We start from the raw sequence: 14,241 nt of genomic DNA, 5'->3' as shown, positions 1-14,241 counted from the left end.
AGAGGAGGGAACCCCAAGTGAGAAAATGCCTCCATAAGATCAGTTATAGGTAAGCCTGTAGGGCATTTTCTTAATTAGTAATTGATGGAGAGCCCAGCCCACTGTGTGTGGTGCCATCTCTGGGCTAGTGGTCCTGGGTTCTATAAGAAAGCAGGCTGAGCAAACTAAGCAGAGAAAGTCAGTAAGCAGCTCTCCTGCGTGGCCTCTGTGTCAGCGCCTGCCTCCAGGTTCCTGCCCTGTTTGAGTTCCTGTCCCTGACTTCCTTCAGTGATGAACAGTGATGGGGAAGTGTAAGCCGAACAAACCCTGTCCTCTCCGACTTGCTTTGGTCATGGTGTCTCCTCACAGCAATAGTAACCCTGGCGTAGTTACTACTGCCTCTCTCTGGGCCTCAAGAGTACCCTTTATGTTAGGCAAGGACCCTAGGCTCTGCAACAGGGCAGCTTGGGAGCCTGGAGGGTCACCTGTCTCCATGAATCTTAGGGAAGAGGATCCCATGCTGTCTTTGGTCTTTGGGGAGGGAGATTAGCCAGGCTCTGGGGTCAGGGCAGGGATCAGGCGGAGTGGTGGCCTCAGCAGGCCGCGGATTAGTGGGTGATATTCCACCCCACCCCCATTCTACCCCACCTCACCCCTGGGGAGCTGCAGCCTCTTTTCCAGAAAAGCCAGGCTCTGGGTACCCTAGCCCGGAACACTGAAGCCCTGGAATTTGTGGGACACATCCCAAGGTTTGGAATCTTGGGGCTGCTTATTCTTTTGCATATATTGGCATATTGTTTGCATATACCTGGATAAATGCTCAACCTGCCGTTCAGAATTCTGTGCTGTTAGATGCTGCTCCTCTATAAGGGCCCCGGAACTTAAGAAAGCACTGCAAGTTCTTTTAAAGAAACTTGCCCAGTGCTGACCCCTACCTCCTACCAAAAGGCAGAATTTCTCTGTGTAGCCTGGCTGTCCTGGAACTCATTTTGTAGACCAGGCTGGTCTCGAATTCAGAGATTTACCTGTCTCTGCTTCTGAGTATTGATTCAAAGACGTGTGTCACTACTGCCTGGGAACGCCCACCAACTCTCTTAAAGTTAGAAAATAACTGACCATAGTAGCACACACCTTTAATCCCAGTACTCAAGAGGCAGAGACAGTAGGAGCTCTGTGTATTAAAGGCCAGCCTGGTCTACATAGGGAATTTCAGGTCAGCCAGGCCTACATAGAGTGACTCTGTTTCAAAAAACCAAATTTAAAAAAAATACAAAAAGTATATAAATACATAATTTAGTCATTTATAAATTAAGACCCACTCCAACCCCACTCCCATAACTGCTACTCAGGTCCAGACACAGGGTACTAACTTTGTTAAAGACGTCAGTGGAGGCCGGACATAGTGGCGCATGCCTTTAATCCCAGCACTCAGGAGGCAGAGGCAGGCAGATCACTGTGAGTTCGAGGCCAACCTGGTTTACAAAGCAAGTCCAGGATAACCAAGGCTACATAGAGAGACCCTGTCTCAAAAAAACCAAAAAAATAAAAAAAAAAAAAAAAACCAAAAAATAACAACAGCAAAAAGACTTTGGTGGAATGGCGGCATCTACAGACCGCCGGCGTGCACACTTACTACATGGAGCTGTACTGTGGCAGAGCAACCCCTGTCACCATGAATATATTGCCATGAGTCATTTTCTGGGGTCCTTACAGAAGCTGCCTCTTGAAGCCTTTAACACAGGTGCCAGAAAAATCCATACTGCTTCTGTCCGATCCTTGTCCCTGCTGTGCCCTATGCCCATCCTGTTGGCAACAGGTGGGAGGTGTGCAGGATCCAGGTAGGATGAGAAGTTCAAGGAGTGGGGAGGGAGCTTGAGAAGCCGGGATTGGAGGTTCCACCCACACTTCCTAGTCACTGGGAGTTATGAGTCAGGGATGCGCTCACTGATACCACGACAAGGGAAGATTTCTTGTCCATAGCAACCACAGCTGCACAGATGCTGAACATCAACATGGCCTCCAGTGGCAGTGGGGACCACAGACATTGGCATAGCCTGCGGTGGCAGCACAGACAATGGGCATCCACATGGCTCCAGGGGCAGCACGGATCATAAACATTGGCATGGCTTGTGGTGGCAGTGCTGACTGTGGATATCAACACGGCCTCCGGTGGCAGTGGGGAGTGTGAACATTGGCACAGCTTGCGGCAGCAGCACAGACCATAAATACAAGCTTCGTCTCCAGTGGCAGCTCAGACCTCAGTCAGGGACATGGCCTCTGACAAATATGTTTTATGCCAAGCAAGTTTATTTAGAAACGATATCTTGGGCTGGAGAGAAGGCTTAGAGGTTAAGAGCACTGGCTGCTCTTCTAGAAGTCCTGAGTTCAATTCCTAGCAACTACATGGTGACTCACAACCATCTACAATGAGATCTGATGCTCTCTTCTGGCATGCAGGAGTATATGCCCAAAAAAACCCACCATATATGTAATAAATAAATAAAATCTTTTTTAAAAGTTTAAGGGTATCTTAAAAAGTGGAATATGAACTAGGAATGCTGGCATACAGCTATAATCCCAGCACTCCAGAGGTTGAGTTCAAATCCAGTCATGGCAACATGGTACGTGACCCTGTACAGCTAGGCAAGCAGCTGCCATCCTGGGGAGTTCTGCTGTGCCAATTTGCAAAAGATCATGCCGGCTGGGCTTGTTGAGGGTCGGAAGATCTCAAGATTCTCACCTGTGAGAGTGTGTGCACGTGAGTGCATGTGTGCGTGTGTGCATGTGTGCATGCGTGTGTGTGTGTGTGTGTGTGTGTGTGTGTGTGTGTGTGTGTGTGTGTGCGCACGCGCAGCTGCTCTCTACCACCTGTCATACGTAACTATGGCCTAACGGCCTGTGGCCTTGGAAGAGCTAAGGTGAGGGAAGGTGCCCCTCAGGTGGGGCAGCCGTGCAGCTCCATCTATGTAACTATAAAAAAAATCCCTGTGAAGTAAAGACTTTGTGTAGACTCTTGTAGGAGGAGCTCCCACACTCCAGAAATAACCCCTCACCCGTGCTCTGTAAGTAAGCCCGATGAGTATCCACTGGCGGAACTGTGCCTGGGATTGTCACTGGAACCTTGGGAGAAGAGGAGCAGAAGTTGCTTATGTCTCTGTCCCAGGGAAGGGATTTTAGCAACATCCTGACTCTGAAAAATCCAAACAACAAGAAAAAGAAGTTTACAATATGATTGCTTCATATGGAAGATCCTACCCTAGAAACTAAGACAAGTGGATACGTGCCGTAAAGACTTGCATTCAGAGCAATGTGGTTTACAGTCGAAAGGTGCCAACAGGCTTGGTGCCCATAGTCAGGAGTCAGAAACCCACAGACATCGCCACCTCCGAAGCCACAGGCGCTTCCCAGATGCCACCTCTTCCATTGCTTCGATAGTATACTGCAACAGTGAACAGTACATGTCTGTTGCTTTTAAGTTACTTGGTTTATGGTGTTCTATTTTAGGGTACAGTAGGACAACGGGCTTTGGAGGAAGCCCTAAATCACTTTCGTTCAACATGCTAAGGGTTGGCCCACAGCTAGGCACACAAGAAGAGCTCCAAAAAATTTGCCCCAGATGGTCATGTTATCTTTCTGCCCCTTACTGAACATCTTGTGACCCTACAAACGACCCAGGTGCTACTATCTCATAGAGTCCCCCTCCCCCAGGTCACTTCCCTTTGCATCTCCTCCTCCTCCTCCTGGGTTGGTATTTCTCCTGAGAGCCCAGCCTGAGTTTACCAATGTAACCAGTTATGAGCCAGGTCTTGGGATCTGTAATGGTCAAGACTTAATTTTGGGTATAACTTGGCTGGTTAGGAATGTCTAGAGTATTGGTAAAGCAATGCCTTCTGGGTGTGTCTGGTAATGTGGTTACAGGCTGATTGGCATGCAGATCAGCAAACTGAAGGCTCACCCCCATATGTGGGTTGCAATAATCCACTTGATTAGTGTCTGGGAGGACACAGGAAAGTAGAAAGAGGAGAACTGTCTCCCATTCTTCTTCCTTAGTAGGGTATGGCTCGTCCTGCTGCTGCTAGCCTTGGACCTCAGACTCTGGGCCCTTTGGCCACCTTGGATGCTGTTTCCTGCACTAGCTACTCTTCAGGGATGCTGAGGCCTGAGACCTCTAACTGAGATTATATCCTAGGTCTTCTGATCCTGAGACTTCATACTCTCTTGGTTCTGTTTCTCTGAAGATGCTGATAAATACAGATTTTGGTTAATGCCTTGTCCTGGACCAATGGTTTGTGTGACAAAGCCCAATCTGTTAAAGACTCTGGCACACAGACCTGAGTCCCAGCATTGGGGCTGGAGAGCAAAGACATACTGTTGTCTTCCTGATGGAGCAGATGAGCTCCTGTCACCTTAAGAATTCTCCTAGAACCACACAGGGTATCCAGGCCACTGCTCATCCTCCTGCCTTTCCCTGGCTTCGTAGGAGTGTATGGGAAGCCAGGCCCTGGTACTGGGGCAGGGTCCTTATAAACTCACAGGGCCCTAAACTTTGTATCTAGGATGCCCTTGGACACTTGGGGATTGCTGCTGGCTCCTCTGGGCACCAGTCATCTTTCTACTCTGCATCCCCCCCCAAGCCCCCCACCCCACGCATGCTAATCCTTTGCACCCGGCCCATTTAGTGCCAATTAATCCTGGCTGTGTCTGAGAGGCCAGCTGCTGGGGGGCACTGAGAAGGTGATTTCTGGCTAGCAGCTAACATCTGAACAGGTAACCCAAAATGAAGTGGGGGCTCAGTGGGACTTCCTGGGGGGATCCCCATGCTCAGCTTCTAGCAAGGCATTTAGGTGATGAAATAGGCCAGGCAAGGGAGCTATGCTACCTCCTCTCCATGCTCTATCCTGTGGCTTAGACTTCGATATTTTCAGGGCAGCCCCCTGAAAGAGAGAAACCTGTTCTTTAGGATCCCAAGTGTGGGATCGGAACGATCAGAGAACAGGTGATGTTAATTCACTAGAAGAGCAACCACCTCGTGCAGGAGCTTAATTGCTACCAGATGAAAAAGATCCCGTGAACAGACTCTGGGAGGAGATACATAAATGAGCCCAGAACTGGGGCAGGGCGGATTGGAGACTTGGGATAGATTTGGCTGTTCATCGCTGCCCTTCAAGACTCACCTAGAGAAATCTGCTTCAGAGCTTCAGAGCTCCGGCTCCTGCTGAGGCTCTGGGGTCTTATTACCCCAGGTTCCAGTAGAAGAAATCCTGCGGCTCCTGATCGGAGAATCGTTCCTCGGGACTGATATCCTTAAGGTTTTGTTGTTGTGTCAATTAATCCTCATTTCCTACTGTTTTGGTTAATCGGGTTATAATTGACGTAGGCTCAGTCAATAAGTTGTTAAGAAAATTGAGTCTACAGCCCCCAGATGGTTTGGTGGGGGAACCTAGGGAATCTGTGCTTTTTCTGGCTCCCCCAGAAGATTCTCAATGCTGGTGGTTCAACACTATAGATTTTGGGGTGGCTACTTCCAGGTCCTCTTCCTGCCTCAGCCTCCCTCTTTCAAAGTAGGAGGACAGCAAGATGGGCCTCCAAATTCTCATCCAGGGGAAAGCTTGGCTAGAAGGTTGCTTCTCGACAGCCTCCAGACAGTTCAGAAATGCAAGCCAGAATTATTGCCCGCTGATCCTACAGTAGAGCTCAAGAGAAGATGGTCAGGTCTCAAGGGAAGATCTAAGAGTTAACTCATCTTGGCCAGAGTCACCTTAGGCAAGTCTGTTGGCCTGAGGGTGGAGATCCCCCTTACAGGGAGTAGGAGAGGGGTAAGCAAGGTGGTCAGGAGATTGAATGGTTCAGAGGGGAGTAGGTACCAGCAGGGCTGGTTCCCAGGGCTGCTGGTGGCAGGCTGGGTGGGTGGGGGGCAGGGGGTTCTGTGTGTTCTGGCATTCCAAATGTGTGACCTTGGGAGGAAGTCGCTGTGTCCACACCCAGAATGTGGTTCTATCTGTCCCCAGTTACAGATCTGTAAGCTGATCTGCCTCCATAGCGTAAGCTCTGGCCCTCATAGAAGCTGTCCTGGGAGAAGCTGAGCCAGAGCTGGGCAGAGGTCAAGGTTTTGAGTTGGTCAAACAGCCTGGCAATGGGCTCTGGGAAGCTGGACTGGGGCAGGGATCCCTGACCATGGGCTACATTTTTTTTCAATGGTCCTGGCAGAGACAGGCCTGGAGGTAACCTCAGGTAGGCCTGCATCCCGGGTGGCTTTGTGTGGGCCTATCTACATGTTAGCCTTGATGTTGGCAAAGCCAGGCCGTTCTGCAAGAATTCAGTCTCACGGCACTAGGCTTCCCATGTGCTTAATATCAATGAGATGAAAACTGGTTGAAGTGCCAACGTCAACCATGACAGAGATCCAACTGGCATTTTATTTTCAAAGTTAAAAAAAAAGTGTTGTTATTTATTTTTTAATTTGTTTTTTGAGAGAAGTCTCACTGTGTAGCTCTGGCTGGTTTGGAATTTGCTATGTAGGCCAAGGTGGCTTTAGATTCACAGAAATCTGCCCACCTCTGCCTCCTGAGAGCTGGGGTTAAGTCACCTGCTAGTGTTATCTTAGACAATGCAGACTTTCTCCTCATAAGCCTCTGGTGTTTCTTCTCTGTCACAGGCTTCTGCAATATATGATGTCCCACAGTTGGTGTTCACACTCAGTACCTGTCCCTGTAGTCTTTTTGTTGTTGTTGTTAAATATTTATTTATTATGTATACATATTCATGTATACCTGCATGCCAGAAAAGGGCATCAGATCTCATTATAGATGGTTGTGAGCCATCATGTGGTTGCTGGGAATTGAACTCAGGAGCTCTGGAAGAGCAGGAAGCTCTCTTAACCACTAAGCCACCTCTGCAGTCTTGACCAGTCTTTATGAAGCCCTCAGTATCGTAGTCACTGGTTAGCTGCTGCGGCTGCTGCTATCTGAACAGACAACTCAAAATTATGTCGGAGCTCAGTCATTGGTCTGAGAATGTTGCCTTTATCATTTTTTGTTTTGCTTTTGTCTGTTTGTTTGCTTTGCTTTGAGATAGGGTCTCGCTGTGTAGCCACCTGGCCCAGGACTAGTCTGTCCTTGCCTCCTAAATGCTGGGATCAAAGAGAAGTGCCACCATGCCTGGCTCTCTTAGTGGATTTTATTCTCACACTCTGCCCACAAGGTAGAGACTATCAGGACCTCCTCTTTTTGTTTTGTTTGTTTGTTTTAGTTCACGCTGGCCTGGATTCTTCTGCCTCCATTGCTCAACTGCTGGAGTCTAAGTGGGCACCACCATGCCTGGCTTCAGTGCCTCCCACGTTGCAGACAGACAAACAGAGACACAGGGAGTCTAACGCATGACAATGCTGGCGCATGCGCATCTCCCGTTCAAACGAATGTGTTTCCATGTATCCCATTATTGGCTGCACTACAATTTACTTAATGCAGACTTTATCCATGATGAACGGTCAGATTCTTTTCAATAGCTAGCCTCTAATAACATTTGAGAAATACTTTTATTTCTGTATGCTTTATTTGACTCCCTCTTCCCCCCCCCCCAAAAAAAATGTTCCCTCAGCTTGGAAATGGATATGCAAAATCCATACCATAGTCTAGTACTCCGTAATAGAAATAAACGAATTAGTGACAGGAACACTTACAAAGGACTCTCTGATACATACGCTAGATGAAAGAATTCAGGCTCAGAGGCCACACATGATGTAGAAGTGTATCTCATTCTGGAATTCTGACTGCAGGGCCAGGGAGCAGATATGCAAGTCTGGGGCTGGCGTGCACAAAGGACTGAGCAAAATTTCAGAATCTCTGAAAAATATTTATTTTTACTGTGTATGTGTGTGTATTCCAGGTATGCATGGGTACTCATAGAGGCCAGAAGAAAATAGTAGGTCTCCTTTAACTGGAGTTACAGACGTTTATAAGCTGATTGACATGGGTGCTATGAAACGAATAGGGGTCCTATGGAAGAGCAGCAGGTGCTCTTTTTAAAATTTTATTATTTTTATTTTTTTATGAAATATTTTATTTTATTTTTTTATATATGCAGCTGGTGCTCTTAACCTCAGCACCTACTGCAGAAATATTTTTAAAGATGAAACGTGGTAAATGGCACGTGCAACCCACAAAGTGGCCATGAATGAGGGCAGTGACTGTGAGCATTCCAGTGCAGTTGAAGATTCTGTCACTTACAGGTGTCAGGATGTTGGGCTGGGTCCAGAAGGTGCTGCCCCAGCCTCCAGGGACCCCTCAGAAGACCAAGGAGGAGGACAGAGCACAGCCAGAAGCGGAGTTGGAACCTGAGGTAAAACCAGAACCTGAGCCGGAACCAGAGCCGGAACCAGAAGCGGAACCAGAGCCGGAACCAGAAGCGGAACCTGAAACGGCCCCTGAAGAGGCTGCGCTGGAGGTCCAGACCCTGGTGAGGGGAGAGGAGGGCAGCCTGGCCTTGGTGGCCAGGGACTCATCAGCTTGAGCCACCTGATCCTCATGGGTTTTCTCAAGAGAGGACGTGGTAGCCAGCGGGTAATGTGGTCGCTGGCTCAGTGCACATCTGAATGAAGCCACGCAGGTCCACACAGGCTTGCTTGCTCAAGGCTGGTTCTGTGAAAGGTGAGACAGGCTTTGTGGACCATGCTAGCTCCCTTAGTTGCTCAGCCCTGCTGTCTACAGGAGGAGCACAGCTGTATAAAATGTGTCACGGTGAACATAGCTGTGTGCTGGCAAAATGCATTCATGGGGCTGAAGAGGTGGCTCAGAAGGTAAAAGCATTTACCATGTAAGCATGGGGACCTGAGTTCAAATTCCCCAGAAGCTGTGTAAAGTCTGGATGCATTTGCATAAGCATCTGTATTCCTAGCACTTCTCCAAGGAGATGGGAACAGAGAGGCGAATCCCTAGAGGCTCATGGGCCAGCCAGCCTGGCTAACATATTGAAAAAGTGCAGAGACCCCGGCTCAAAATGAGGTGGGAGCCGAAAGGACTGACACCCAGGGTTGTCCTCAAAACACATATATGGTACATGTGACGACTCTCCCCAAGAACATGCACACATTAAATACATACACATTATTTTAAAAACTAGGCAATAGGCTCTAAGTATCCTGTGGTCATATTTGTCAGCCTCTGGAGCAGAGAGCAGAGACACTGCTCTGGTCCATAGACTCTGGTGCATGATACATTTGTCTCCAGACCACAAGGAGATTGAGAAATAGCTCCGGAATATCAGCATACCACTTCCTTCAGTTGGTACTTGTTTTGTAGGAAGACTTTCTCAATGCAGGAAATAAGAAATTAATATAGATTTTAAAAAATAGTATTTTAAAATATATTTTATTAATTTATTCATATTACATCTCAATTGTTATCCCATCCCTTGTATCCTCCCATTCCTCCCTCCCTCCCATTTTCCCCTTACTCCCCTCCCCTATGACTGTGACTGAGGGGGACCTCCACCCCCTGTATATGCTCATAGGGTATCAAGTCTCCTCTTGGTAGCCTACTATCCTCCCTCGGATTTATTTTAAATAGTGTGTGTGTGTGTGTGTGTGTGTGTATGTGTATGTGTGTGTTTGTATGCTCACACAAGTGCAGTGCCAGCAGAGGCCAGAAGAGGGCATCAGCTTCTTGAAGCATAGCTGTGAGCTAACTGATGGATGTTGGGACCCTGAGTGCTCTGTGAGCAGCAAGTGTTCTTACCCACTGATCTATCTCTCTAGCCCCTTAAACAGTATTTCATTTTCCAAGTACCTTTGAACATTAGTGATCCAAAGACAGCAACAATAGACATGCTAAAGTGGACAGAGGTGGGGAGGGAAAGCCTAGAAGGCTTCAACCCTACATGGAAAATTATAGGAATTCTGTGAGTGGGAGAAATAGTCTTCCCTAGGGAAGAGCACACAAATTGGTTATCCAGTACCAAATGGTCAGCCTTGCAAACATACAAGTAACATTATACAGACTGAGCAGGCTATATTTATGTATTTGGGATTATATATGTATACATAAATATGCATATTTATATAACAGTAATGAATAAAGAGGCCATGAATTTAAAAAAGAGCAAGGAGGAGTTTTTGGAAGGATTTGGAGGAAGAAAAGGGAAGGAAGAAATGATGTAATTATGTTATCTTAAAAAAAAAAAAAGCTGGGCATGGTGGCACACGCCTTTAATCCCAGCACTCAGGAAGCAGAGCCTGGTGGATTGCTGTGAGTTCGAGGCCAGCCTGGTCTACAAAGCGAGTCTAGGATGGCCAAGATAACATAGAGAAACCCTGTCTCGAAAAACAAAACAAAACAAGCCAAGTAGTGGGGGCACAGTTGAGAGGCAAAGGCAGCCAGATCTTGGAATTCAAGGCCAGCCTGGTCCACAGAGTGAGTTCCAGGACAGGAAGGGCTACACAGAGAAACCCTGTCTCGGAAACCAATAAACAAACAAATAATTTAAGATTAGTGTTCCACTGAATACATACACTTTGAGATATGAGGTAAATTTTTTATATAATTTATTACATTTATTTATTGTATATGCATGCATACATAGGGGTCAGAGGATAACACTCGTGTGGGACATGTCCTCAGGTAGAACAGCAAGCGCCTTTGCTCACAGAGCCACCTCACCAACCCTTAATTCCTCATCCAAACTGTTCAATCACCATGGACCAGTTAGCCGTTTGCAGGCTGGCACTGGTCCATGTGCCACACTGAGGAACATTTTTCTAGAATGTTCCTTCAAGCGTATCAAAACTTGCCAGCTCCACATCTCATCCCTTCAGGGGCCCGATGACAACTAATTTAGCATCTCAAGCAGATTTCATTCAGCTTCTAATTGATGCCAGATCCTGCGCTAGAGCATAAGGGTGAATCACTCAGGCGTTGCCCCTGGGGCTTGGCAGACAAATGCCCATCAGCCCCTTCTGCCGGGAGACAGGGCTAGCGAGGCACCGGGCTCCAGCTCTGCTCTTACGACTTAAGGGAACTCATGAGCAAGGGTCACTGAACCTCTGAAGTTGGAAGCTGGTGGGGCAGCTCCCTACATGCAGAGGCTTGGCGAAGGAGTTTTAACTGGAGAGCTGCAGAAGCAAAGTATTTCTGGAAGAAAAAAAACGCTTTTCCTGGGCTAGTACAGCGTGTGTTTAGGAGACAGGTGTAGTGTGTGTATGTGTGTACACTCACGTATATGTGCATATGGTATATTTATAATAGTGTGCTGTGAGCACACGTTATTATTACTATTATTGTCATCACCTCAAATCTTGGTATGTAGGACCATGTTGTGCGTTTGTATGTAGGTGCATGCACATATGTTTATTGTGTGCACTGTGCATACGATTCCATGTGTATGTGCACATTGCTGAGTGTGCACTTACGTGTCTGTGAATATACTTGTGTGTTCATACATTTGCACATCTCTGTACACACACATATTTATATGCTACATGTATACTTGTGTATATTTTAGATGCATGTATATTTGTATATGTATGTGTATACATGTGCATACATACATGCTTACATAATTGTCCAAATGCCTGTTTATGTGACTGAGCATACACATGCATATTTAGATGCAAATCTCTGTCTTTATACATATGCAAATGTGCCTTATTATACACATGCTCATGTGTTTGTGCACTGACACATCTATGTACATGTGCGTGCATGCATGCATATATTTATGTTGTTGACATGTTTATATGCGAGTAGATAAAAGTATGTATATGAATGGTTTTATATGTGTGTGCATACATGTGTATCGCTGCTGTATGCACAATAATATGATATGCATGCTCATGTCTGTGTATGCATAGATGTAAATATGACCTCAGGGAGAAACAGACCTCTTGGGGGACTAGATCTGATGTATGGGGCTATTTCCAGAGGCCCAGAAATCTGTCTCTTCTCTACCCACCATCCTCCAGGCCCAGGTATGGGTATACACCTGTGGATGTCTACATGGAGGCCCACGTGTGGTTGTCTATAACTGCACACAGTGTGCAGGAGTAGAAGTGGCACCAGGGACAGGAGAGAGGCAAACGGCAGAGTCAGGAAGGAAAGTTTGGGCACCAGGAGGAAGAGGCCTGACTGGGGAGCACCTGTGGGCCGCTGTTCTCCACACTGCCCTATGGCTCTTCCCTCTTCTCAAGCCACTGAAGTGGAACAGCTCCTTGGGGGGATATGAGACTGGGAAGTGGAGGCCCCAGCCTGGGGTGCAGGGCCCCTGAGGTGCCAGGAAGGAAGAGCCCTGGTGGAGAGTGAGGCCAGCAGGACTTCAGAGATGATCCTGAAATGAGTCATTCAACTTCGGGGCTGCGGGTCCCCAGAATGAAACAGAGGCTGTCCTTTCTGCACCAGGCAGCCTCCCGTCAAGGCTTACAATTCCCATTTGAATCCCACAGCCACCTGAGGAGCCTATGGAGGGGGGAGGCGTGGCTGAGGCAGGCCCTGGCCTTCAAGGTGAGTGCTGGGACCCAGGCTGGCTAGCCGGAGGTGTGTGTGGGGGGGCATGGGGTCCCCTCCCAGAACCCAGCTCCAGGCTGCTAGCTCACTTCACAGGCTCAGGGACGCTCAGAGTGGGCTCCTGGATGGCTTTTCAGTTGAGCTGGCCTGAAAAGCTTACCTTCTAACCCCTTGCTGCCCTACGGCTGCTCTTCCTGACTTGATCTCCCCAGCAAGGGAGAAATAGAACCCCTGGGCTCTGTATCTGAAACCTGGGGAATTCTGTTTTTCCAGAGGCCCAGGAAGCTGACCCTCCTCAGCCCACCTTCCAGGCCCAGGTTGATGCCGCCAAGGTGAACAGGTAGGTACCATATCACCTTCTCCCCTCCCAACTGCCCTTGCAGGGAGCCATTAGTGTGAAGGAGACAGGCGTGAGTCAGGTCTGTGGCCATTCAGCTGAGGCCCAGAGCATCAGGAAATGGGGGTGGGGGGGAACGCTTGTATGGGGGCTGGGAGTGTTCTGAGCACCACATGGATGATGATGGGCAAGAGAGGGCAGGCCACAGTAATGTTGGGGAGCCACAGTGGTATCAACGCTGGGGTGGTATCAGACCACAGCTGGAGCTATTGGCTTCCCAGTGAAGCCAGTGGTCCTCAGGCTGGTGTAGTTCATAGAGTTTGTCCAGCAAAGCAGATCTTGGGCTGCAGCTAATGAGTAGCAGGGGCCCAGGCTCCTCCCACGAACTGATCAGCTTCTGCCTCTGCCTCCAGAGATACTCTAAGACAACGGTTCTCAAGTTCCCTAATGCCCTGACCCTGTTAATACAGTTCCTCATGTTGCAGTGACTCTCCACCCCCACCATAAAATTGTTTTTGTTGTTACTTTATAACTGTAAATTCTCTACTGTTGTGAATCGTAATGCAAATATCTGTGTTTTCCAATGACTCCTATGGATGGGTGATTTGACCCTCAGGTAGGTCAAGACCCACAAATTGAGAGCCACTGCTCTAAGGGCGTTGTCTTGGAGTACCAAATCTGAGGGTGCTGGCAGGGGGCAAGCTAATTGGGGTTTAGAGAGAGGCTGGCTGTACTGTATGGAGCAACTGGAGGCCAGGTCTCCCTGGCCTCTGTGGCTAGGGACTACAGGCCACCCTGTGTTTTTCTTTTCTTTCTTTCTTTTCTTTTTTTTTTTTTTTTTTTTTTTTTTTCTGGCCTTGAACTTTTCTGGGGGTAGGGGTAGGGGCTTATACTTTTAATGATTGCCTCTCTCTCATTGGGATTATAGGTCTCTTTAAATTACTTTTAAGCTTCAATTTGAAATTTTACTTAGTTGCACCACCAAATAAGTATTGTAGCAATACATAAGGCTCAGATAAGTATACTTCACTCTTCAGGAATATTATGCTGCTCTTTTGGGCACAGATTCTCTTACTGATACATTTTATTCAAAACTCAGTAAATAGTTTGGGCTTTAATTCTTGGAATAACTCAAGAAGGACTTTTAAAACATCACATAACATCCCAATTGTAATCTCCTAGATCCTACCCTATCTTTCTGTTTCTCACCCTCCCTCCCTCTTCCGCCCTATTCCCCTCCCCTGACCTCTGACAGGTGGGCTTCTCCCACCGACTGACCACAGCCTATCAGGTCTCATCTGGTTAGCCTGTATCCCCTTCCTCTGTGTTCCCACAGGACCTCTCCGCTAAGGGGCAGTAATCAAACTGGGGGCATGTCAGAGGCTGTCCCCTGCTCTTCCCTCCCCCCCCCATCCCCCATTCCCCATGTGGAGA

General features: G+C 47.8%; 1 protein-coding gene across 1 annotated transcript in view; it reads left to right on the top strand.

The window, feature by feature from the left end:
• The window catches only part of Cngb1 (cyclic nucleotide gated channel subunit beta 1), an 89,472-nt gene that overhangs the window by 17,597 nt on the left and 57,634 nt on the right, over nucleotides 1-14,241 (top strand). The window contains exons 2-4 of the mRNA XM_051169353.1: nucleotides 8,207-8,433; nucleotides 12,410-12,467; nucleotides 12,744-12,810. Coding sequence (XP_051025310.1) covers nucleotides 8,215-8,433; nucleotides 12,410-12,467; nucleotides 12,744-12,810 — 344 coding nt within the window. The 5' untranslated portion in view covers nucleotides 8,207-8,214. The remainder of the gene's footprint in view (nucleotides 1-8,206; nucleotides 8,434-12,409; nucleotides 12,468-12,743; nucleotides 12,811-14,241) is intronic.

Source organism: Acomys russatus, chromosome 26 (assembly GCF_903995435.1).
Source record: "Acomys russatus chromosome 26, mAcoRus1.1, whole genome shotgun sequence".
Classification (NCBI taxonomy): domain Eukaryota; kingdom Metazoa; phylum Chordata; class Mammalia; order Rodentia; family Muridae; genus Acomys; species Acomys russatus.
Note: the sequence above shows the minus strand (reverse complement) of the source record. Positions and strands in the feature narration are given on the sequence as shown.